This window comes from Vanacampus margaritifer, chromosome 4, assembly GCF_051991255.1.
Source record: "Vanacampus margaritifer isolate UIUO_Vmar chromosome 4, RoL_Vmar_1.0, whole genome shotgun sequence".
NCBI lineage: Eukaryota > Metazoa > Chordata > Actinopteri > Syngnathiformes > Syngnathidae > Vanacampus > Vanacampus margaritifer.
In genome coordinates, this window is record NC_135435.1 from 16,696,640 (window position 1) to 16,722,324 (window position 25,685).

General features: G+C 39.2%; 2 protein-coding genes across 5 annotated transcripts; one reads left to right on the forward strand and one right to left on the reverse strand.

Moving 5' to 3' along the window:
* Positions 1 to 81: 81 nt before the first annotated feature.
* On the forward strand, positions 82 to 8,695 carry vrk3 (VRK serine/threonine kinase 3). Of its 2 annotated transcripts, none has more exons than XM_077562947.1 (15): positions 82 to 185; positions 916 to 1,121; positions 1,271 to 1,384; positions 1,957 to 2,058; positions 2,550 to 2,702; positions 4,127 to 4,291; positions 4,379 to 4,434; positions 4,800 to 4,866; positions 6,023 to 6,104; positions 6,177 to 6,273; positions 6,348 to 6,440; positions 6,517 to 6,649; positions 6,734 to 6,851; positions 7,662 to 7,720; positions 7,805 to 8,695. In XM_077562947.1, the coding sequence occupies exons 1-15, from the start codon at positions 166 to 168 to the stop codon at positions 7,939 to 7,941; spliced, it is 1,602 nt and encodes a 533-aa protein (XP_077419073.1). In that variant the 5' UTR covers positions 82 to 165; the 3' UTR covers positions 7,942 to 8,695. The 2 variants fall into 2 exon arrangements, with proteins under 2 accessions (XP_077419073.1, XP_077419074.1); XM_077562948.1 differs by having other exon boundaries at positions 4,154 to 4,291.
* ripor1 (RHO family interacting cell polarization regulator 1) lies at positions 8,488 to 24,072 on the reverse strand. 3 transcript variants are annotated; one of them, XM_077562945.1, is made up of 17 exons: positions 23,921 to 24,072; positions 19,952 to 20,015; positions 19,727 to 19,860; positions 19,581 to 19,659; positions 19,452 to 19,475; positions 18,822 to 18,875; positions 18,574 to 18,723; positions 17,942 to 18,005; positions 17,824 to 17,867; positions 17,614 to 17,739; positions 16,659 to 16,807; positions 16,479 to 16,587; positions 11,585 to 12,130; positions 11,150 to 11,517; positions 9,876 to 9,966; positions 9,701 to 9,794; positions 8,488 to 9,489 (listed from the first exon to the last, which is right to left on the reverse strand). In XM_077562945.1, exons 3-17 carry the CDS (start codon positions 19,816 to 19,818, stop codon positions 9,410 to 9,412), a joined length of 2,070 nt encoding a protein of 689 aa, XP_077419071.1. In that variant the 5' UTR covers positions 19,819 to 19,860; positions 19,952 to 20,015; positions 23,921 to 24,072; the 3' UTR covers positions 8,488 to 9,409. The 3 variants fall into 3 exon arrangements, with proteins under 3 accessions (XP_077419071.1, XP_077419072.1, XP_077419070.1); XM_077562946.1 differs by having other exon boundaries at positions 8,488 to 9,484; positions 19,952 to 20,039; XM_077562944.1 differs by having other exon boundaries at positions 19,952 to 20,039.
* Positions 24,073 to 25,685: the final 1,613 nt, after the last annotated feature.

Below are 25,685 nucleotides of genomic sequence, written 5' to 3' on the forward strand. Positions count from 1 at the left end.
AATGTGTTTTTCTGTCCTACTTGAACATCAGAATGAGAATCCGTATGCGTTCAACTGGCTTGTGTAGTTCTCCTATGTACCTATAGGGGCATCTTTTTTTGCATGATGTAAGAGGCCGCAATATTCAAGCGAAGAAGAAGGACGTAAACACAAACAAGCTTGATCATGGATGGCGGATTGGACAGGTAGTTTTAAAGTCAATCTTTAAATATTTGATACAGTTTTATTTCATGGGTTAAAGCTAAAGCTGCAAGTGCAAGGTTTATCTCATCTCGACACAAATTACTTGCTTATCGGCGACATATATCTTTTCGAATAGCAAGGAGTCGGACAAGACAGGCGGTTATATCTTTTCGAATAGCTCACTTAGCTAGTGTTCGCAGCGACGGGAAAAGATATGTGTATGTTACCTAACCAGTAAGTCAATACTGTATGTTCGATCATCAGAGTTTACAATAAAAGCTTTGATATTCAGAAGTGAGTACTGCAAACCCTTCGCATTGATATCTGTAGTTCTTTATAACATATCATTACACAATACTGAAGATATGACACTTCGCTACAAGTAGTCACTTGTAAAGCTTATATAACTCAATTTAACGTAACCTCAAAATAACTTAACACACAGCTGTTGGCATCTATACTGCTGTGGCAACAAAAGCGAGTACAACCCTAAGTTGAAACGTGCAATTAGTAATTTCCCCCCTGCTGTCATGTGACTCGTTTGTGTTAAAAGGTCTCAGGAATGTGGACCTTCAGATGGATATCAATGATAGTGATTAGACAATGATCCAACCTTCATATTTATACATATCACGTGTTAACATGGTATTCCCAGTTGATTTCTTGTGATGTTTTTTTTCATCTGTTTTCATATTTAGCCGCAATGTGTGCTTATTTCTCTATCTCTTTCAGAACGACTTTCCGTTTCTGCCCTCAGTGCGGCACGAAGCTGCAGTCCAATTTTAAATTCTGTCCTTCGTGCGGGGAGAGAATTCCTTGTGCCGCCGATACATCTCCACTGGAAGCCATCAGACCTTCTCCAAATTTTTCTCCCCCGAAAGGGGATGAGGCCATTAACACAAGCCAATCGTCCAGCATGTGTCATGAGGCCGCAGACGGTGAGATTATCTTTTTAACGTGCACAACTTTAAGTACATTTACACTCTCAAATAAGATCCAAAGATCAGAAGTGTTCCAAAAAATAAAATGGTTACCTTGAGAGGGGCAACTTATAACCAAACCCATTAACATTTTTCTCCTTCTGCAGAGCACGGAAGTTTAATTTCTCCACGTCCTGCACTACGGAAAACTCGTAACTCCCTCCGCTTGGACAGGGAAGCCAAGTTAAACGTAAAAGAAGATCCTTCTCCTGTGTCGCAAGGTACCCTTAGGTTATTATAGTATTGCTTTCTTTTTTCCTTTTTTTAAATTCAGCTTCTTTATTTGTTTCATGTACTCAGTGTTCATAAACTTTCCAAACCTTATTGATATCCTAGATTGTTGCTTGCAGTTTTTTCTGAAATTCTTCCTCGATGGTAGAAAATAAAATGAAATTTGCCCATGGTAAAAACATGTAAAGGGTCTTCAGGTAGTTCAGAGCTAAAGTCCCTGTCTTTGAGATGCAGATTTCCCTAATGATTTGACAACTTAGCCCTTGTTGAGGCTGATGCCAACCAATTCTGATATTTGGCAGAATAAAATTCAGAAAATCGACTATTGAATTAAAAAATATAATGAATAAAATAACTTATTTTTTAACACATCCTTTATTACATGATTAACCTGACAAAAATCTGTCCTTTTTTTTTGGTCTCGTGGTATTATGTAAAAAAATATGGCCGATTTTTGCAAATTTTAAAAGAGCTAATATATAATATATAATGATAATAACATATATACAGATCAATAAAATCATAATTGACATAGGTATATTTCTTTTTTTTCTTTTTATAGATAACAGTGTGTCTTCACCAAAAGAAACTCCAGTCAAACGTGTAAAGAAGGCGGCACCTGTTGAGGCTTCTCCCCCTCCCATCTTAAAATCCCCCAGATCTGGTAAGCTTGGAGAAAAACAAGAGTCCATTTTATAGTGGACCAGTCACTCACAGGGTACATACAGACAAACAACCATTCACACTCACATTCACACCTATGAAAAATTAAAAGTCTTCAATGTATCCACCGCGCCTGTTTTTTTACTGTGGGGGAAAAGCCAATTGACATGGTCCTTCTGGTTTACACGCCTTGGCCAACAGAGGGCGCTTTAAAACAGACATACATACACAAAGAAGAGTTTCACAACTAAGTGGGCTCAGTAAGCTGCAGTAATATAGGTCATTTTTCTCAGAGGATAAATAATATATGTCTGTGCCTCTCCATTTGACCAATCAGATGTCAAAATTTCGCTGGCAACCTAAGACAAAAAAAAAGGTCACGCTACTGGTCATATCTTAAGTTGGGGTTTTACTGTATTTTTATACAAAAACCTTAAAAAGAGAAAATCTACAACTGTGATGCCATTTGTCATCTATCAACGTTACCGACAGGAAGGGGCAGAAGTACGCACTTGCCGCCCGTGGAGGAAAGTGAGAAATTGACAGATGAGACGATGAGGCGCGCAGAGGAGTCCACTGTGGACAGCTCGCCTCTGACTGTCTTCTCTCCTCTTTCCACGCCGGCCTCCAAATCTCCTTTCAAAGGTGAACAAAACACACGCACCGGCCACAACATAAGGTACAGCTCAGGGTCTGACATTACATTCTGTCATTATTTCTTACTTGGTGTCTTTTAGGAATGTAACGGTAGCGGCAATACGGTGATGATGACTTTGGTTAGCTTGTTTTCTGAACGTAGCTAGCTCAAGGCTAACGCACAATGGAAAGCGCCGTTGACTTGCTAACGCTAATTAGCGCGCTAACCGCGGCACTTTTATCACTCAAAAGAACGGTTATTCATATAAAAATGCTTCAGGAATGTATACAGAGGAGCATGTTAACATTATTCATATGCTCTTCCTACACTGCAGAAAACAAAACAAAAAACTTAATGGCCTAGTGACTTTTTCCTTCTACTCTATAATGTGGCTACAAGAGTGTATCTGAACGCACAGAACCACACTGCCCCTAAGTGGCCATATCGTGTACAACATGAACAACGCTCCCATAAAGGCTCACACAAACGAGGGCAAGACAGTATAAAATCATTTAAATTAAATTGAATCGATTTAGGGACACATATCAAATCTAAATCGTAGCAAATGAAAATTTTTATGAGAATCAATTTTTTTTTTACACACTCCTACTCAATATTAAGCGTTATTAGTGACAAGACATTAACTCATTCACTACTGCCATTCACGGCTATAGACGTCAAAAATTAATTTGAACTATTTCTGTTAGTTTCACATTTTTTTCCCACTTTTGTTAACGAGAGTATGAAAACCTAGAATTTTTTTGTATTGTACATTTAGAACAGATACAAATGTTTTGATTAATCTTGAGTTTAAATAAGTAATTAAACAAAAAAGCTAATATTATTAAAAAATTAGGGACGTCAGACGATAATTTTTTAAATTGTAATTAATCGCATGATTTCAATAGTTAACTCACGATTAATCACAAATTTTATATCTGTTCTAAATGTACAATACATTTTTTTCTAGGTTTTCATACTCTTGTTAACAAAAGTGGAAAAAAATAGAAACTAATAGAAATAGTTCAATGAATTTTTGACGTCGAAAGCTGCCAATGACAGTGAATGAGTTAAAATAAAGTGACTGGCCAATCCTCTTTCTATATTCACTGCTGTTATGTACAAAAATACAATATTGTTTTTTTTTTTTGGTGTGTTTTTACAATATCATAATTTATGAGTTTTTATACTGTATCTTGAGCTTTTTAATTTTTTTCAATGTTTTAAATTTGTTTTATTTACTTATTTTTATTTTTTTAATTATATTTATTTATTTGTGTTTATTTTTTGTACTTTATTTTTTTCAAGCTTTTGTTTTTTGGGTTGTTTTTTTTTCACCAACCTTCCCACAATATCCTGATCATTATTGTATCGTGAAGTTTGGTTTCCATCCCTAGCATCTGAAGGAAAGAATTCTATTTCTATTTCTAAGGATGTGGTGGTGTGAATGAATGTGCAGGCCGAGGACAGAGCAAAGCGAAGAAAGTGGCCGCCGTGGAGCGACTCGAGGACGGCGAGGAGCTGACGGACACGACAGGCAGGAAGTGGACGCTGGTCAAGCTGCTCAGTCAGAGCGTGACGGAGCTCGTGTATGAAGGTGACGCTTCACGCCGCGACGTCAGCAAGTAAATGAAAGCTAAATTCCAGCCTCTATATTAACTGTAGTATCCGTGTTTGTTTCCAGTTGTGCACAAAGGGTCATGGTCCTCCTCCAAGGAATCTGCTTATATCCTTAAACTGGTGAGTATAATATTTAGTTTTAAAATAAAATGGCCATCAAATTTGTAAAACTTTTTAATCCACAGGTGCAAGTGAAATTAAACGGGTTTTGATTTTTATCCTTATTTTTAAAGCTGGGTTGTTTAAAAAAAATAATAATTCCAAGCATTTTATCGCGCTTCGCTTTATATGAAAAATTACAAATAGAGCGAACTTATCATAAAACATAAGAATAATCACATCATAATAATCTCGGTTTTACATATATTTTATGAATGCGTCCTCCCTCTCATGTAGCTAAATAAAAACATGCGGTGTGACGCGCCACTGCAAACTCCAACCACCATCTTGTTCTGTGACTGATCAGCCGCACATTGAAATTTCAGGGAGCTGAACGAGGACGAATCTACAAGGAGCAGAACTTTCTGCAGAGGGCTGCCAAGCCATCATATGGTGAGCGTCTAGTCGGCCTTTTCCAACAAGCATTCCACATCACACCAGCTAGTAACGAGCTACGTTTACACAACTTCATTTGGAGGGGATGAATTGTGCTTGTCAAAGTAGTTTTAATGTAACAGACTTTTTACTTTTACTTGAGTATTTAGGTTAAGAAGGAGAAGTTTTCTTCTTCTTAGTCTTCTTCTTGCTTTGCGCAATGTTTTGGTTTGTCACAGATGTCCTCACATGACTCGTTTCACCAATCCAATAGAACTACTAAATGCCTCTCCATTTGACCAATCAGATGTAGCCCAGGCAGTCACATGACCATACACAGTCGCAAAGTTGTAAATAAAGTTCCTTTAAATGGGAAAGGCATATGGCGCTTTTATCTAAAACGGGTCAGCAACCTTTACTGTCAAAAGAGACATTTTCTTTAACCAAATAAATAACAAAAAAAATCAGTATGGAGCCGCAAAACATTTGAATATTGTGATGGAAAAGGAAACAGTGTGTTAATGTTAGGGCCCAAGTGCTAATTAGAGCATAACAGAAAAAAATGCAGCATCCAATACGTAGAGATTCATTTTCTTATACCTTTCATCTTCTGTTTTTTATTTTCATATATATATGGTAATTTTATGCCTTTCCTCTTAATTTTTTTTAAGGCAATTAAAAAAAAATTGCTATCAATCTCTGACAATTTTGTGGTCATTTTCAGTATTTATTTTGTTTTTAGACATTTTATGGTTACTTTGAGCATTTTCTTTTCTGCTTTTTCCTTAAATCAATTTTTTGACATTTTTGGCAATTTCGTGGACATTTTATGGTAATTTTCCGCTTTTCCTTTTTGGATATATATTTTACTTTTTGGGACATTTTTAGGTAATTTTTCTTTCTTTTGTGTCTCTCTCTGACAACTTAAACATTTGTACCCTGACATTTTTTGAATATAATTATTATATTTTTTTTTAATCATGAACTCATCCATCCATCCATTTACCGAACCGTTGATCCTCATGAGGGTCGCAGGCATGCTGGAGCCTCCCCCAGCTGTTATTTTACATTTACTGTCATTTACTGGACTTTGTGACTCACCATTTTCAAGTGTTTTTGTTCAAGATTCCAAGTCATATCCTGTCATTGTAACGCGTCCGCGGCGTCTTTGTAGTTGCCAAGTGGATCAAGCAGCACGAATTGGACTTCCTCGGAATTCCTTCCTGCGTCAGCTTCGGCCACACAGATTCTTACAGGTCCACTAATCAACTTTTCCACCATCCATTCACGTCACCGACTGATCCGAACTTTTTATGGCCATTTTTTAGGTTCTTGGTTTTCCCCGCCATGGGCCAGTCCTTGCAGTCCTTCATGGACAACAATCGTCTTCCCGAGAAGACGGTCCTCCATCTCGCCTGCAGAATAGTGAGCGAGCGTCCTTTTGGTTTGTTTGTCCCCTCGCCACCGTGACCGTGACGTGATGTGCGTTTCCCTCGCAGCTGGACGTGCTGCACTACATCCATTCCAATGAGTACGCGCACGCCGACGTCAACGCCGAAAACATCTACATGCAAGCGGGACGCCCCACGCAGGTCGGGCGGATGCCACATGACACGTTCAGGGTGCAAGACCCACTGTGTGCACTACTCATTGTGTGTGCGTGTTCAGATATATTTGGTAGGATACCACCACGCCTCGCGCTACTGTCCCGGTGGACGCCACGTGGTATATCGCCAAGGCATCCAAGACCCGCATGAAGGATCGCTCGAGTTCATCAGCGTTGATTCGCATTCGGGAGCAGGTGAGTTGACAAAACTTAAGCCAACCCTCCATCTTAATTAATTTATTTTTTGGGGCCGTGAGGTTTTAAAAAGTGTCTTTTCAGTTCCGTCGCGGCGTAGCGACCTGCAGTCTCTGGGTTACTGCATGCTACAGTGGCACACGGGCACCCTGCCATGGAGCGGCCTCGCTGATCCCGACCAGGTGGCTGCCCTTAAACAGAGGTGAGTATTGCCTTTTTTTTCTTTTTCTTTTTTTTTTAGGGATGACCGAGTACCAAAACCGGGTATCGGTACTCGCTACGGCGGCCAATCTTATGGCTGTTTTACAATTAGGAAGTAGAAATTAGAATAGAAAATGGCCCTTAATTTCATGCAATTTTAGGGAAATGCTATATTGGGTTATATAGGTATTTCTTTAAAATAATCTGTCATTGTATTTTTTTTTTAGAGGGAAATTCTATGTACAGTATCAACAAACACTACAAAGGGTATCAGTACATGGTATCGGTAACTATTCTGGAGTTGAGTACTTGTACTGTTATAGGTCTGAAAAAAAGTGGTATCAAACATCCCCCTTTAAAAAAAAATTAATACAAGGGGAAGTAAAAACAAACAACTGAAATAATGTGGTTGCACAAGTGTGCACACCCTCTTAGAACATTAATAGTGCGTTTGATGTTAACCAATTACATTCAACCTCATGTCAGCTGCCAGTCAACAAACACCTGCCAAATGCCTCTGATTAACCCTAATTAAAGTTTAGGTGTTCTTGTAGGCTTTTCCTGACTATTCATATTTCCGTCCACCTTGAAATGATTGATCTTGGTTTCATTTTTTACATCACAAAAAGCTGTGCTTTGACCAGCGATGTGTAGACTTTTTATATACACTGTATGTATTATTAATCATGGTTTGGTATATTTCATAGTATCATGACATTTGCATTACTGTATATGCAAATTCTGGCATTCTTTACATGTACTGTAGTTGCTGTGTACATTCTCTCATATGTATTTAATATTGCAATTTTAGATACTTGAACGATGTTCCAGCACTGTTGAGTCACTGCTTCGGGAGGAGTAAAGTTTCAAGTAAGTATAGTAAATAGTTTGAAATACCACAGCAAGTGATTAAAATCTTTCCATATTGGGTGTTTTTTTTTTTTTGTCGCTTAGGTGCAATTCAGAGCTACGTGAGAACAGTGGCCGATCTGCAGTACACGGAGCAGCCGGACTACTCGGAACTGAAAGCCAGGCTCGCCATTGCTTTGTCACACTTGGGAGGCTCAGTGGAAAAACCATTCGGCTTTTAGCAAAGGAGGACACAACATGAATTGAAAATATTTCCCTACCATTTGAATGACTGCAGAGATTTTTTTTTTTTAAATGCGGGTTTTTAAATGTCATTTCAAGGTTTATTTTTATAGCTTTTAATGCTGCTGCTTTTAGCAATGGTGAAACTAGTAGCAGCATTGTGTGACATTGTAGCCTTCTAATCTTGGTGTTTTTATGCAGGAATAAGTAAAGTGGTTCAGAGGATTGATGGATGGAAGTTAGTTTATGCCCCCTAAATGTGATATTCATATTGAAACATGTTAGCTTTTTTTTTTTCAGTATTATTTTCTTTCACGGAATTGGTTATGTAATGTTTAAATTTTTAATTGTGATGTTCATGCACTTGGGAATCCTTTGTATTACGAGTTGGTTTTGGAGTGTTTAAAGAAAGAAAAAAAAAGTCAAATTATTTTACCTTGCAACCAAACTTGAATTGACTGTCTTGTGGCAACAATTCAGCTGAAATAAACTTGGTTCTTTTGAAAACCATCTTTACTTTGGAAAGAATTCAAGAGGACGAGATGTTTGTTTTAAAGAAAACTTTTATAAAGTTTGAACATTTCGGAACATAAAACATTTCAGGACATATACAATTCTTTATATGAAACAGTAAATATCTCTTATGGTGAACACTCTTAAAAGTAATTCCAAAATAAACACTGAAACATTTGCCTGTTCACCTTTTTTTTTTTTTTTACTAAACAACCTTCCCACCCGTCACTCGAGGCACTTTCTGAATGAAGAGGCTTTTTTGTACGACGACATAAAGCAAAAAATGCTGAGACACGATAGCGCTCCACTGAGGCTGGAATTTGTACACGCCTGAAAGAATCCGTTAAGCCTTTTACAGCGGACATGCTGGCAGTGTGAGGCAGATACACTCATGCAGTTTTAAATATAATTTGACACCGCATATTGCATCATTTTAAAACTCTAATCCTGCCAATTGTGCGTAAGGATCCCTAAAACGCTTGGTCATAAGGCAGCTCAAGTCCTGGTGTAGCTTAAAAGATACAACGTCAAACAACTTGAATAGCGCGCCGTGGAAATGACCAACGTGGAATCTCTCCTAAAGAGCTTTACTTGCTGGAAAACACTGCAAAAAAAGTTCAGGGTCCAATCATTACTGCAAACGCTGACAACTGGCCCCAGTCATTGATTGTACGCCGAATAAGGAAAAAGCATCCTCTTGGGCTTGTTCCATCACTTAAATAAACTGAGCCTGCTTTTAGTGGATGGTTTCAAAACAAAGTGGTATGAACGCAGGCTGCACGATGACTTCGAAAGACTTTGGAAGAAGAAGAAATGTGTTTATGGTTCTTGGTCAGAACAAGGCGGATGTGTGCACAAACTCTGCAGTAATGGAAGAGCTTGCTTGTCGACTTGGCAACGAGCACGTTGAGACGAAGAGTGGAAATGGTCGGGCTGGGGCGACGCGCCGGCCAATTAGAACACGGTGGTGGCCAAGTGGCTGGGAGTCGGGGGACGCTCCGCCTCCTCTTGAATATCATGTGACGCATCCTGCCCTGGAAGATTCAAGTCAAAGAAATCAAAGCCACAAGCGGATTTTGTTTCTTCTACTACACACATGTAGTAATAATATATTCTGAAGGCCTTGAGCAGATTAATTAAGACATGGCAACATGAAGCTGACATCTGATTGGACAAAAATACAATACAATTTCACGGTACCAATAGAATTACATTTAGGATCACCAACCCCGCCCCCCAACTCACCGTGTCGCTCGTCTCCCTTTTCCTCACAGTGCCCCTCCTCTTCCTCAGGCAGCTGCACCCGACTCAAATCTTGCTCCTCTTCAGCACTCGACTCCTGATGGAAACATTTTTTTTGTTTTGTTTACTTCTTCGAACATCCGAACGTGTCGACGACGGGAAAGCGGCCTCGGCGCACCTGCGATTCGGAGACGCGGTCTTCGTCGGAGTTCCGAAATCCTTCTGGAGCCTCCATGAGGAATTCCAGGCCGTCTCCCGCTTCTTCGTCGCTGCCGGCACAACAAAATCAAAAGCATGAGTATAAGTCATCTTTTTTATTTTATTTGTAATTATATTGCAATTAAGAAGTACAGTAATTCACTCCCATTAATGTAATCATATCATTAATTTATTAATTAAACAATTATTCAATAAAATAAAGAAGAAAAAGTTTCATGCGTTTAGCAATTGTTTATTTTATTACTGAAATAATGATTAGAGCTAAGCGTTTTATTTATATAAAATAACCTCGTTATGAAAAAAAAATCTAGATAAATCGTGTTAATGCATTTGTTCAATTGTTTTCTTAATATTAAAACAACATTTTGGTATCATCTTTAAAACGGTATTATTCATTATTAATATTACAATGATCCAATTATTTTATAAAAAAATAAATAAAGCGAAGATGTTTAATAAATATGTACAGTTGTTTAGTAGTAAAATAATAATTCACCGCAATTAATTATTTTTATTTATTTATTATTTATCAATACTTTTATAATACATTAACCGATTTTTATTCAAATACAGGCGAATAGTGTTGATTGCATTCATATATTGTTTATTTATAATAGTAAAATAAATATATTTTTTTAATGTATAACTAGAAATCTATTTATACATATGCACAATTATTTTAATACTAAATAAATCAAACATTTTTAATTGTATTCATAATTAAACTAATCTCAAGTAACATATTATTTAATGTATCTTATAATACATTTTAATGTGTCATTTATGATTAATATAATTATAATTACATAAGCCTTTATTAAAGAAAAAAATCAAGGAAAAACATGCCGCATGCCAAATATTTTTGATTTCGTTATTTCCAATTTATTCTACTGGCCATATCACGATCGAAACATTTGTTAAGATTAACAAGACAGCATTTGCAAATTCAACTGATGGATTTCTTTGTTTTTTTCATTTTTTTCTCCCCAATCCTCTGCTATTGGCTGGAAATCCATCTATGCTTTGGCGCCATCCTGTGGCACTTTGCATCCAAGGCACTATACTGAAGTGAAGGAAGACGCTTCACTTACTCAGGCCTCAGCCTTGTCTGATAGTCAAGTCATCTTTATTTATATAAGAGAATAAAAAGAGTGCTTTTCCGCCATCTTCTGGCCATTACAAACCTTTCACTATGCACTGTACACTTGACTGCTCTCAGTAGAAAAGACTGACCTTGCGCCCGAGTCGAAGATTTCTTTGTCCTTCTCCTCTACCGACTCCTCGGCCTTCTCCTCATCTACGTTGTCTTGTTCACTCTTGTTTTGATCTTGGTCGTGCTGTTCTTCGCCTTCTTGCTTTTCTTCCTCTTGAGGTTCTTCCTCCTTTTGCTGCTCGTCTTCCTCTTGATGTTCCTCTTGCATTTGCTGCTCTTGGTTTTCCTGAAGCTCGTCCGTCTTTTGATGCACAACCTCTTCCTGATGCACAACCTCTTCCTCCTGCTCTTCCTCCTCCTCCTCCAGATCAGAGCAGTTGAGGAAGTCAAAACTCTCAAGAGCAGTTTCCACTTCCTGAGTGAAACTAGAAGAAGTGGGAAAAGGGGCCTGGGTAGAAAGCAGACAAATGATTAGTTTGAACGAAAAATGCGAATAAACACAAACATCAACTCACAGTTGGCGCTCCATCAGAATGTTTGAAATCGTGAGCCGTCTGCTTTGGTCCTTCACTCTCAGCGGTCTCCGCTCCGGTTTGGACTGTCGAGACATCGGGCGAATCTTTGGCCAGACATTTGTCCGTCCTCTCCGACGACTCGGCGGCGGCGGCGGAGGAAGCTTCCGAGAACGAGCGGCTCAGCTCGGCCGAGGTTTGCAGAAGCTCGGCCGATTGGACAGACAGCCTGTCCGTCACAGTACATTCCGGGCCGGTCCCGCCGACTCGGCTCGGAGAGCAGGACGTCTGCGGGTGGCCGTTGTGCATCGAATCCCTCGGGGAGAAAACTTCGCCCGCTTCGCTCTCGTCCTCCTCCTGATTGGACGACAGCGACGGCGTGGAGGCGCTGGACTTGTGCGGCGCCGGGACGCTGGTTTGCAGGACGTTGGAGGCCGACAGCCTCTGAGCGTGGTGGGCCAGGGCCGGGCTGGACGAGTCGTCGGACGACTCGGAGGAGTTGGACCACACGGTGCCGTTGTCCAGCTCTCCTTGTCGCTTCAGCAGAGACTGGAGGAAACAAGACGCGGTGAGGGGGTGAAATAATGTGCTTGCAAAACTATAACTCATATCATAAAAGCTGCAATTTGGGTGGGAAAAAAAAACATGCTTTCGGATTTATTTTTTGATTTGCAAATTGGTTAATTTGAATAATGTGGAAAAAAAATCAGGGCCATTCTCCCGTCACATGTATGACATTCTCACAACAATTCTGTTGTTCTTCCGGGCTTCAAGCTTTGGCAATAATTGAGACCTTATAAATTATAGGATATTTATTGTGTCTCTTAGATTAGCTTTCAATTCCCCTCTCAGAGATACTGAGGCAAATGTGTTACGTGTGAGATGTCAAGTATTTTCCTATTTAAGTATAAAATCTACTTTGAACCCCCTACCCCCCTAAAAAAAATATGTATTGACAATAATATGTTCTATGCAGCTCCGCTAGTCTAAATATGTTATTCTGGTTAATATTGTGTTAGTGGAATATGAGTTAAGCAGCAAAATTCTGCAGTTTTTATCAATATCAGGTGGCGGAGCAACCAATCACAACTCAGCTTCAGAAAACAGGTGTGCTGTGATTGGTCGATGCCTGAGCCCTGAGCAACTGTGACGTCATCTTCAGTCGAAAGCAAGTGGCAAAATGGCCGCCCCCTGAGATGGATGAAAACGGCTGGATTTTGCTGAATAACTCACATTTCTTAATCAGAATGTCACGTTCAGACTAGTGAGGTCACATGTAACATCTTATTTTCAAGAAATGTTTAAGGTTGACTTCCCCTTTAAAGTATGAATCATGAAGCACCATTTGCTAACTTATTTACGTTCAGTTTAATTACATCATTACTGTATGTTTTCTAAGGTACAATAACGTACAGCGCTATTTTTTTTTTTTTTTACTTAACACGTTACCATTTTTGTGTGTATTATTGTCACTTATTACACACTGGATGCCATATTTAAAACATTAATAACAATATGAGTAAAGTAACCACGCTGTACCTTTCTAGGCAGAATATTTGCTACATCTCGTGTGTATGACAGGTGATTCTATCCACCTAATTAAACTATTATAATGACACTTTAAACAGTGGTTCTCAAAGCTCCCGGCAGTCAGGTCTCAAGGTTGCACAAGACGGTCATGACCACAGCTGTCAAACGCGGTGTGTAAGTAATGTCCAATGGACGTGCTCCATGCGGGAGGTGGAACAAACGAGGGCTTTCAAACCCGCAAGGCCACTGCGATTCGGGTCAGGGCAGACAGATTTGTTCAGGAAGCATGCGTCAATCAAGAACAATGGGCGCATTTTAAAGCCAGGAGGAAAAAGAAGAGGTGGAAAGCGACAAGCAAACATTCTGTTTTGCTATGTGGTTCACATGAAAGGGAAATACATTTAGATTTATTGATGTAAAAGTTTTGAGAAACCCTGATATAACAGCACGTTACACCTATAGTTACTTACAGTATCTGTTATCTTTGTTGTTGTTGGAGTCAGCCATTTTTAAGGCTCTTTATGAAAGGTGCTATACAGTATACATACACAAAGGCTTGATTCAGTCTTTTTTTTTTAATGTATATTTTTTATATCACTTAACTTTAAATGGAGTTAATTTCAGTTGTGATTATTTTGGTGTGTTAATTTATACGATCTATCTGCTGCTCCCCTAGTGTATATATACAAGGGGGTCCTTGTTTATGAGTTCATTTGCTACCACGCCCATGTAACCCCAATTTCTAAATTCACACGTTCCGTAGTCTATCAGAAGTAAAGTCATAATTACAGTCAATATTTGTATCATCGATACTTTTAGGTCTTATATATTAAAAAATAAATCTAATCCAAAACGACTTACCCCTGCTTTATTGAGCTGTTTCCGTTAGCCCGTCAACGGAATTTCGTATTACATGTTAGCATTAGGCTAACTAGCGGAATTCGGTCAGATGAAATAATAGGTTTGTTTAAACATTTTGGTGTTTAAATACACAATATTTAATTATCTTTTTGTTTTATGTATTTATTCAACGGTAAGTGACAAACATTTTATTTGGGGAACTGTGCAAAAGAGCAAGTCTTGATTTCGTCAGAGCAGCTAATACTGTACAGCTAATACTTTTTTTTAAATGTGTTTTAAATACTTGAAGTTTGTTTCAAGCATGTGGGAGGGGTAAAACTACACAAAATATGTTGTTTTATATATTCTCCCCATATTGTGGATTTTCACCTATCATTATTCGCCAAACAGCGCTAACAGAATTTCTTCTACTGTTTGACAAGGTGATCTTACACACTAGTTCATTGCGCACTGTTTGAAACCTCACAATGTCATATGTTCAGTGCTGCCGTAAACCAAGGACCCCCTTATAGGGATATAAGGGATTAATTCATATCAAACAGGTCACTTCCTACCACTATAAAACTACCAAAGTCCACTATTACTAAAGCTACATCCCACACACCGACTGTAAACCTCTGAATGGGGCTCTTGCACGGCTCAATGTGCGCGGTAAGGAAGCCGTCCTGTCCGTCACGCCCTCGTGGACCGCCTCAGTCGGCCGGCGTCTCGGTGCGGCGCACCCGTGAGGTGTGCTCTTCAGCGAGGTGAGGAAGAGGAGGAACATATTGGACGTCTACTCAACCACTATTAAACAGCTACAGGGGCCGCAGCTCCGCTCATACACGCTTCCGCTGTCACACCTCCCGATAGCGCCATCGCTGGCCGCGGGGCTACCCGCGTTAGGCACGCCACTTCCACAACCACATGACCTGACACACAGTCCTGTGCGATTATCCTCACACACATCAGTGCTACCGCTACACATAAAGCAGGTGGGGAGCAGCTGAAACAGAACAAGCCAGTGAAATGAAAGTAATAGCAAGCCATGATTGAAGCAAATAGATCAGTGGATGTGCTCGCTGGCCACTTTATTAGGTACACCCGAATGCACACTGGGTGTTACATTTTACTGGGTTGGCGGGATTTTCCAAAATACAGTGAACCCCTGGGGGATACGTACCAAATGCACCCACAGCAGTTTCTGCATGAGTGAGGTTACTTTGTTTTATTGCTTACTGGTGTTCAGACGACTGTAAGTTGCATGGGTGACTGTGATTCTCCTTTCCCATGTGAGTGCATTGTACAAGTACAGTATTTCTCAGACTATAAAGTCAGACTTTTTTTCATAGTTTAGTTGGTACTGCAACTTATACTCGGGTGTGACTTGTACATATTAAATTCAAAACTGCTGAACGCATAAAACTGCATTTTAAATCGCTACTGCCACCTGTGGCTGAAAAATGAAACTGCATACACTCTTTTTCATGAACACCATGCGCACGTCACATTCGCAGGAAATTCAAATCCGAATCCAATCTGAAAACTATTGGCCAGAGGCTTGCAGGAGTACCCACTGTGGACAGCAAAGGTGTTAATCTACCAATTAGAATATGTATTGTCATAATTGGTCAAATAAAAAAGCTATTGTTAAAATATTTTTTGGGCCAAATTTTTACAAAGAGCAGCTTTAAAGTTAGAGTTCTTTCCGAACAGACCCACAATTAGGGAACAGGGATTTTGGGTACAAGTTCGCGCTTGACTGTTCAACTAGTCTACCAACCATAATGACTTACAACTTATTGCCTGAAAAATATGGTATAGTCAAGTGTAAAAAAAACAACCTTTCCTACCCCCCCCCCCCCCACACACACACACACAAATACAGCAAAAACTCGATTAACGACTCACAACTCGTACAAATCGGACTTCGACTAAATCTGACTTTAAAATGCCTCCAAGTTCAACCTAATTCTCGAAGCTCAAGTAAAGCTCCTCTTCCACATCCATTCACTGATGCCATAACACCGCAACAAAAAGGTAAGGTATTTTTTATTGTTTAAATACTGTACAGGGTGTACAGGTTTTTTACATAAATAGGAATTTAAATAGTAATTTACTCTATTTGGTGCTTGGGAGCGGATTAAACTCATTTACATTATTTCTAATGGGGGATTTTTTATGTTTTCCCGGAGTTCAACAAAGGGCTGAAAAGCACCTCAGCAACTGTGACTCCCATTTCAGATTTATGCAATATAGCGGGGTGTTCCATAATGGACAAGTACAAGCTCCAGAAAAAAATAACTAAAATCATGATATAATAGAACGGCAGCAAATGAACCACAATGTAGCAGGGGAACACTGTATTCGGAAGCAGTTGCAACATTTACAAGAATAGTAGACCTCCACCAAGGCCAAATTTGGAGCTGTGTTTGATAGATCACATAAAGTGCACCAGATGAAGTGGCCGGTGAGGAAACAGGTTAAACAAGAGAATGATGACATGGGAGAGTTCACGTTCACTCACATAAAACACTTGTTCTCGCATGGAGGGCGTGTCTGGAGGGCTCTGATTGGACAACAGACGTTTGGAAACAGTACTGCAGGATGATGTCTGGTCATCCTTATCAAAAGGACTGCAAGAAAAAGAACGATGATTTCATATAGAGTCGTGTCGGTCAACGGTGCGTGTTGCAGGTTTGATTACCTCCATGTGACTTCCAAGTTCAGCTTAACTGTTCCCAGGTCGTTAATATCGACGGCGAGGGTCTGTGGGAGTGGGCAGAACAGGTCGAGCATTTCACAGGACACACTACCCACCACCACGTGATTGGCCAGACTCTTCAGCTCTGTCACCTGAAAAAACAATGCGAGGCAGAGTTAGTTTGTAGATGAATTATTACTTAACATTTCGATTCAATTGTACATCACCTGAGTACACAGACAAGTATATTGTATTGAGAGCATCAAATTACCATACAGTCGAAATATGGAACAAGACCAATGAGAAGGAGCACCAAAGAATAAACATCCATCACCGAGGGAAAATGACAATTTAATGACATTGATACAGGGATGTGATTTGACCAAAGTGAAATTATCTGAAAATTTAGCCGGGGGTCTGGGGGCCGCTGGCACCCAGCTAGGGTCCCCCCGGAGCTCATGGGTTTTCCGTGTTTTTAAGTACTTTCAATGCACTCACATGACAAAGAAATAGACAAAACAACAGCATAAATTTTCAATATATATTGAACTATCCCATATAAAAAGGCAGTTTTAGTCAACTCAAAATTAGTCACATTCAAAAACATTGGACTGCCTTTGCTTTTAAAAACTATCACTGAGAATATCATCATATCTAACTAATGTGATTACTAAGTTAACACATAAATAATGTTGAAGAGTTCAAATTTCATGAACAAATAATTGTATCATGACCAAATGAAAAGTAACTCATATTAGAGCATACCACAAATGTCTTTGTTATAGCAGAAGATGTTATCTGTCGGAGTCATGTGCATACACAATGAACTACTACTAAAAAAAAAATAATAATAATAAAAAAAAAAATCGGAATTTATTTTTTTTGGGGGGGGATAAAAAAAGCGGAATTCCGCGAATTTGCGGAAAAATCACATCCCTGTTGATATTAAAACGCTTACCTTGATGGACAAAAGTTCGGTGACGAGAGGCAGGAAAATGTACTCTTCGCTGTCCCATATCTGCTTGCTGCTGACTTCCACGCGGCCTCGTAGCCTCCAGCGCTGACGGCCATAACGCATAAGCACCTGGCAAGCGGGTGAATTGTTTGTCCTATGATTGCTGTTGTGTGTGTGTGTGTGTGTGGGTTTTTTTGTTATTTTTTTTTTTACCTCATATTGGTCACCCGCACACAGCCGAGCAAAGCCAGCAAGGCCTGCAACATGAATGAAAAAAAAAATTGCGATGAAGAGAAGGAAGAGAAAGTGATGAGTGTGCAAAGTGACTCACCCTTCATCTTGACATGAAATTCTCCCATGTGGCTTTCCAGTTCGCTCTCAAGTGAGCACATGTGCTGCACGCACACCGACATGGCAGTTAACGTCAAGCAAAAATATATTTGAATAAAAATTAAAAAAAAGCGGGGAAAGTCAACCCCCCCCCCAAAATTCTTGACAATAATATGCTCTATGTAGCCCCACTAGTCTAAATATGGTATTTTGGCTAATATTGCGTAAGTGGAATATGAGTTAAGCAGCAAAATCCAGCAGATTTTATCAATATCAGAAGGCGGCCATTTTGCCAATTGCTATAGAGTGAAAAGGACATCACAGTTGCTCAGGTCTCAGGTAACAACCAACCAATCACAGCTCAGCTTCAGAAAACAGACGAGCTGTGATTGGTCATTGCCTGAGCCCTGAGCAATTGTGATATCATCTTCAGTCGACAGCAAGTGGCAAAATGGTCGCCCCCTTAGATGGATTAAAAAAAACAGCAGGATTTTGCTTCATAACTCATATGTAATATTAAACAGAATATCATGTTTAGACTAGTGAGGTCACATATAACATATTATTGTCAAGAAATGTTTAAGATTGACTTCCCCTTTAACCCAACACACCGACTTAGGGTCAGCAACTCACCTCCGTACATTCCCTAAAGCCCCTGTTGGCCTCACTCAGGCTCTCCCTGGCCTCTTTGCTTCCAGTGGCAGAGTTAAAAGCTGCCACCATTTTACTTGCACCATCCCGGAGCCGCCGCTGTATGCAGTAAGCATCATAAAGCTCCTCCACCTGCCAAACAACACATGACCGCAGATTGATACATACTTAGATCGAAATAACCAAAAAATGTATATTATGCTGTTAGGAGTTGAATCAATCAAAAACACCTTGCTGAGGTGGAATTCCAAACGACGCATGAATCTCTCTATGGCTTTCACTTGCTAAAAAAAAGAAAAAAGATACAAAGATACAGGTCAAGTACGGTCAGGTAATAGATATATTGTGTCCAGAATCTAATGTGATCCAATATAAAAGTTTGACACCTCTGCAAAGTTTTGTGGTACAGCACTGCATAATCAGAATACTTTTTTTTTTAAACACTTTTATTTACACAGATTCCGCAGAGGGAGCTGTTTGTATTCATCTGTGTTGCTTGTGCTTAGTCACACCATAGACTTAACTAATAGCAAAACTGCTTTGGTGCCACCTTGCGGCATCTGTAGGCAATTATAAATCTTTTTGAGTGCGTCTTGCAAATTTTTTATATTTGCGGCGGGGTTGGGGTTCACTGTATTTTATTTAGGGTTAACATCAGAAACAGATCTCAGTATGTATGGCGGACCAAAAATGCCAAAATAAAAAATAAATAAATAAAAATGAAAATAAAAACGGATATAAAAAATATAATTTAAAAAATTTAACACAAAAAATATATATAAATGGAAATAAAAATAACAAAAAATATAAATAAATAAAAGTACAAATAAATACAAATATAAAATGTGACTGAAACTAACCTTATCCTGCTCATACAAAGAGCCCTGTGGAAGGAAAGTAAAACATTTAGCATCACAAAGAGTCTAATTAGCATCCCGCCTGGCATCACTCGATACCAGTGAGACTGGTTTGAATAGGCGGCCTCTCACCAGTCGACCGTTTCTCTTGTTTTCTCGGATCTGCTGGCCCAGAGTGTCCAGCTCCAGCTGGTGGACCTGCAAGTATGACCTAACAACAACAAATCAAAAGTTTCAGTGATGGTCCACCATTTCCTATATGATAAATGCCCACTCACTGTAAGCCTCGGCGTAAGGCGGCGTACACCTCGTCCAGCCGCTCGGGCTGGGGGGTTTTGGCGGGGGGCAGCTTGGTGGAGCCTGTGAACATCCTGCTTCCTTACAAGGCACGGTTCTCTTGGATCAAACAGCGCTGAGGGAGGGAGCAGCCCGGAGAAAAACCTTCATTTCTGCTACGAGACTATCATAAAGAAAGCACACCAGAGGAAGAAAGCGGGTGGTACCTGCTGACTGAAGGGGTCCTGTCACTACTGGAGCATGCTGGCAGGTTCGGCTGTAGCACTGGAGCTTTAACAAACCAAAGGACATGGCCTGTAACGGTGCACAAATGAGAATTGAGAGGCCTTTTCCAGCACTGCACCTTGGGTTGCGAAATTCTGGGAACCTCTAAAATTGGAAACTTCCCATGGGAATTATTGGGAATGAACTAGGAATTGACTAAATTAAGGGTTGGCTCCTAATAGGGAATTTAAATATATATGGGGATTGGGGGAAATGTAATTTAGGATAATCATTCCTGACTAAAGAAACCATATTTCACGCAAGTACAGCGAGACCTTGACTTACGAGTGCCCCAACTTAAAAAGAATTCCAGTTACTACTAGTTGTTGAGTTAATTTCTTTTGTTTGTTTGTTTTGTTGCCAGACAAAATTTGAGGTACAAGCAAGCTTTAGAATGAAGTGAAAGAAAAAGATGAAGCAATTGGTAATGTGGGCCAAAAGGGCTACAGTATCTATTTTTGCATCTGCTTATGACAAAGAATTCATATACAGGGTGCTACAAAAGTCCGTTTCAGTATATACTCACGTAGTTTTCCTATTTTGTTTCAGGGATCATCTGTAGAGATGTGAGGCCATCACAATGTGACAGTTTTAAGGCTTTGCAGTTTTTGTAAGCATATCCTTTCCTTGTCTATGTCTCACCACTTGACATTGAGGCGGTGTTGCAAAATTGCCGGCTGGCATTTATGAATAATAAATTGGATATTGTTCATTGTAATACAGATTAATATATTGCTCGTGTTTGTTAAAAATACATGGGAAGAGGACCCTAGAAAAAATAATTGCATTTTAAATTGAATTATTGTGGGGCAGGGAAAAACTGCAATTAGATAATTTTTAGATACCGTAATTAAAAAAATAAGTTGCAAGGTATATAGGCTCTTGCGGACATCTTATATCATCGTACTCTATATGCTTGAGTGTGACATTTTTTCCCCTTATGAAATTACCCTCAATTCCGAATTAATTACCATGAAAAGTTTCCAATTTGCAATATTTCTAAAATTCTTAATTTCCCATCAAAATCTATCCGAAACATTACTGAGATTTTAGACACCCACTGTGAAACTGCATCTGATAGGAATATTATTGCCTGCTATATAAGAGATCCTCATAAATAGAAAAGGGAGCAAAAGAAGACAGAAACCTCTTTCACTTCCACTATGGCTACATTTTTTAAGTGTCTGAGTCACAGCATGACACGCTTGCAGCGACCACAGCGGCCACCGGGCAGTCTGCTTTCAGCTCGTCTCTCGTCGTCTTCCTTCCTTCCATGCTCCGACAGCAACTCCCCTCCCACCTCTTCATCCACATCCAGCACCCGAGAGCAGGAAGTCTCCTAGCAGGAGCCATACAGGAAATTCTACACAGACACTTGGCCCGAGAATACAAAAACGACTCCTGCAATGTGGGCGAGTGTGTTAAGAAAAAAAAAGAAGAATCCTTCAGGAATGATAGAAAAACGTGCAGATTAGCGTGATCAGGGTTACTATAGTAGGGGGGTCGTGCCTGTGCTAAACTAGTCACATAAGAGATTATAGTCTTAAACTAACTTAAATCTGTCAAGCAAGAGCCAAACCCATATTAACACATGGATTCTGTAAATGAGCAAGGCCTGTCGAGCAACTGGTGGCTGCTCTGCATTGTTTATACATTCCACTCACAACCACAAATATTTTGAAATGCATATACAGTGTAGTAGAAAAAAATCACTTTCTACTATATACATGCAGAACACGCAGACATAAGTGGTCTGATCAAATTGTAAACATGCTGTTGTCTTCACAAGTGATGAAGCGTGGAGGGGGGTTTCCTCAGTGGCAAATCGCTAATCTAGGTGACATGCTGGGAGGATTAACAGGAGGTGGTCCGGGTTTGGGTTTAAAAATAAAAAGGGGGGAAATGTGCCATATACTCACATTTGCTACTTCTGAGAAAGAAAAAAAAACTGCAACTATTTTACACTCCGAGGTAAACAAAAGATTCTAAGAGGACATACCCACCCACACACACAAAAATGTACGTACAGTATAAAGAGTAGACTCATATAATACGAGTTTTCCTCTCAGTTTGATGATCTTTTATCCCTTTCCCTACATTACAGATCATTAGCTGCATTAATCCTCTCCGAGCGAGGGGGGCAAACAAAGAGGACACTGTTTGAAAGCACCTCACAAGACTGGAGTTTTCTTTCAAAAAAAAAGTCACGCACAAGCCACACAATGCATCAGCTCGGTAGGAGCTACATACTATTGGCAAAGTTTGTAAATTGAAATTGTTCACTTGTTCCCTACTCCTAATTATTATAAAATGATTTTTTTTTACAGTGAACTATATTGTTGGTCAAATTGAAAATTGTTTTCAAACAACACTACTCAGATATACCATTTAAGTCACTGCTGTCACATAATTACAACATCCCTGAATCTTACATGACCTCCTTTGATAAATAATTTAGATACATGATTCTCAAAGTGTGGTACGACTACAAATTGTATTTAACTTGGACATTCAATACATTTGCATTCATCTTTAGGTATTTATTTAGGTGCAATATGTAACAGTGCGTCTTATAAGTTTATCACATTACTTTTATTATTAATATAAATCATCAATGTGAATTTAAATAATAATCAGTATGCAACACTTTATTTTCAAAAGTCTTCGCAAGTTTTCACTTTTTCAAATCATCACTCCCAAAAGATTCGTTGGAGATCACAATGTCCCATCACTGCCGAGCTATTTTTAGACCAGGCCTGTGTGCTTACACATGTAGGTCCTGTTGGTGACCACTGACTACAGTTTACTATGCAATTCAAAATGTGTCAAATGAGGAAAGAGATGTCAGGTCTTTATGGCCACTCAGTCACCACAAAAAAAAAGTGTACTTACTGTATTCCTCAGATAAAGTGCTCCCCAAGTTCATTATTTTGAGTCACTGTGACATTATGCAGTTTGACTATTACCATTATAATTAAATACAGGGGGGAGGTAATTAAATAATGACTATAAAATTATATCATATTTATAAAAAATAAATACTATATAAAATGAATCACACATAAATAAGAATTGTACCAAAATAATTATTTTTAGAAGCAAACAGTTTTCACAGATTAAATGCAAATACAATGAATTTAACTGAACTGTATTTGGGGAGTGATTCCCCTGCCACACTTTGCAAATCAGATTTAGATAAAAACTTAAAATACACATTTGATCAAACTAAACTGATTGACAATTTAGTTGAGTGATGTAATCCACTTATTATTACCCACAGTTTGAACATGAATTCAATTCAAAACGTGTCAAATAGGGAACTACGAGACCTATTTGTGACGCCAACATCTTAAAATGGCAGTCAAACAATAACAATGACTTGTTTTCTTCCGCTGTTAGGCTAAGGCTAGCTCCATTTATGAAGTCCAGCCTGGTGAGTCCGTTTGAAGGAGGAAGAAGATGTGACGATGAGTAGCGTTGTTACAATAAAAACACAACCTCATCGTTTCCAGATTAGCGGATTAGCTCACCCGGCGGCAGCGGGCCACTTAGTCGGATAAACAGAGTCGCATCACAACCGGGGCCGGGGCCGCTTTACTTGGTTCTCGGCGGAGGATGGAGAGTACTGTAGAACCGAGAAGCGAAAAACTTGGGAGCCAGATTTATATTCCAACAAACAGAGCCTAAATGCGGTCTTTAGACCCAAATAATCGCTTGAATATACACAAACATAAACACATCTGGATAGAGAGAGACAAAAAAGGAGAAAAGGGAGAAAAACAAGCACGACGAGCTGGCGGGTATCAGTCGGACAACATCCCAGCAAAGCTACTTGGCGTCGCCCATGCAAGAGAAATCTTAAACGGGTGTCTTGCTTGTGACCTTGGTGATTAAAACAGGCTTCCTCCTACCTCTCTTTGGAAGTCCGACAGGCCGGGGAGTTTGGCTGCGATCCCATGTCCAACACGATGCTCCTCCGCACACTTCTCAACAGTTATTCTGGGCGCTGTCCTTCTCCTCGATTTCGCAGTTTTTTGTGTCCACACAGTGGAGCGCTGGCCAAAAGACGACTTCCTATTACTCACTTTCAAAACAAAAGCTCATCATGGCAATCACGATTTGGGGACGTAAATACAGTAGCCCCCCGTTTTCTATTTTTATATACAGTATATATATATGCGCGCCTGCTGCCTTCCTTGAATGTGGTAGCCGTTTCTCAGGCTCCCTCTCCGGAATCGAACCCTGATTCCCCGTTACCCGTGGTCACCATGGTAGGCGCAGAAAGTACCATCAAAAGTTGATATATATATATATATATATATATATATATATATATATATATATATATATATATATATATATATATATATATATATAATTTTTTTTTTTTTACCATGATGTGAAATAAAGCAGTAGGTACATGAAACAAAATTGCAATACATAAATAAAACGTATGTCATTAAAAAAATCTAAAAAATAAAAACAGTGACAGGGTTTGTATTCCTGAAATTGTAATATTAAAAGGAAAAAAGTCATTCCCGAGTAGGGGTGTTAGAAAAAATCTATTCGGCAATATATCGCGGTATTACAGCGCACAATTCTCGAATCGATTCGATATGCAGCTAAATCGAGTTTTAAACATAATTTTTTTATGGGAATATTCAACAAAACAAAACGTCTTACTTAGGGTTAGGATTCACACATTAAGTGGAAGAATGTTATATTAATGGAAGATTAAGCCTTAATATTTTTATTTTATTTATTTTATTACAGGGCGGCACGGTGGCTGACTGGTTAGCATGTCCGCCTCCCAGTGCTGAGGACGTGAGATCGAGATCGAGTCCGGGCTTCGGCCTTCCTGGGTGGAGTTTGCATGTTCTCCCTGTGCTTGCGTGGGTTTTCTCCAGGTACTCCGGTTTCCTCCCACATTCCAAAAACATGCATGGCAGGTTAATTGAACACTCCAAATTGTCCATAGGTGTGATTGTGAGTATGATTGTTCGTCTCTGTGTGCCCTGCGATTGGCTGGCAACCAGTTGAGGGTGTACCCCGCCTACTGCCCGAAGCCAGCTGGGATAGGCTCCAGCACCCCCGCGACCCTAGTGAGGAAAAGCGGTAAAGAAAATGGATGGATGGATGGATTTTATTTCAGTGCTGTTCAAACATGAAACAGACTGCAACCTGTTTGTGAAATGCAGTTGCTCAGTTATAAGCCTCAACTTTCAGATAAATAAATACATTTTCATACAAATCTTACAGTGTACATGTACAAGTTTACTGATTAGTATTTTCTAAATTTGAGTTAAAAAAATCACAATAATCAATTTATAGATTCGTATCGGGATTAATCGGTATCGAATCGTGACCTATGAATCGTGATACGAATCGAATCGCCAGGTACTAGGCAATTCACACCCCTAGTTCTGAGAATAAAGTCAAAAAAAAATTCTTGAAAACCTTTTAATTCTCCATAGTCAAAACATATGAGACAAAAACTTTTAGAGTTTTGATATGTGAAAAACACAGCTTACAGGAATAAAACTGAAATACAAGAAAAAAAATTAATGATCCGAGCATAAATAAAGGTTTGACATATATATATTTAAAAAAAAAAGCAAAATAAAAATTAAATGGCAACAAAGTTGTTATATTGAAAAGGATAAAGTAAAAATATAA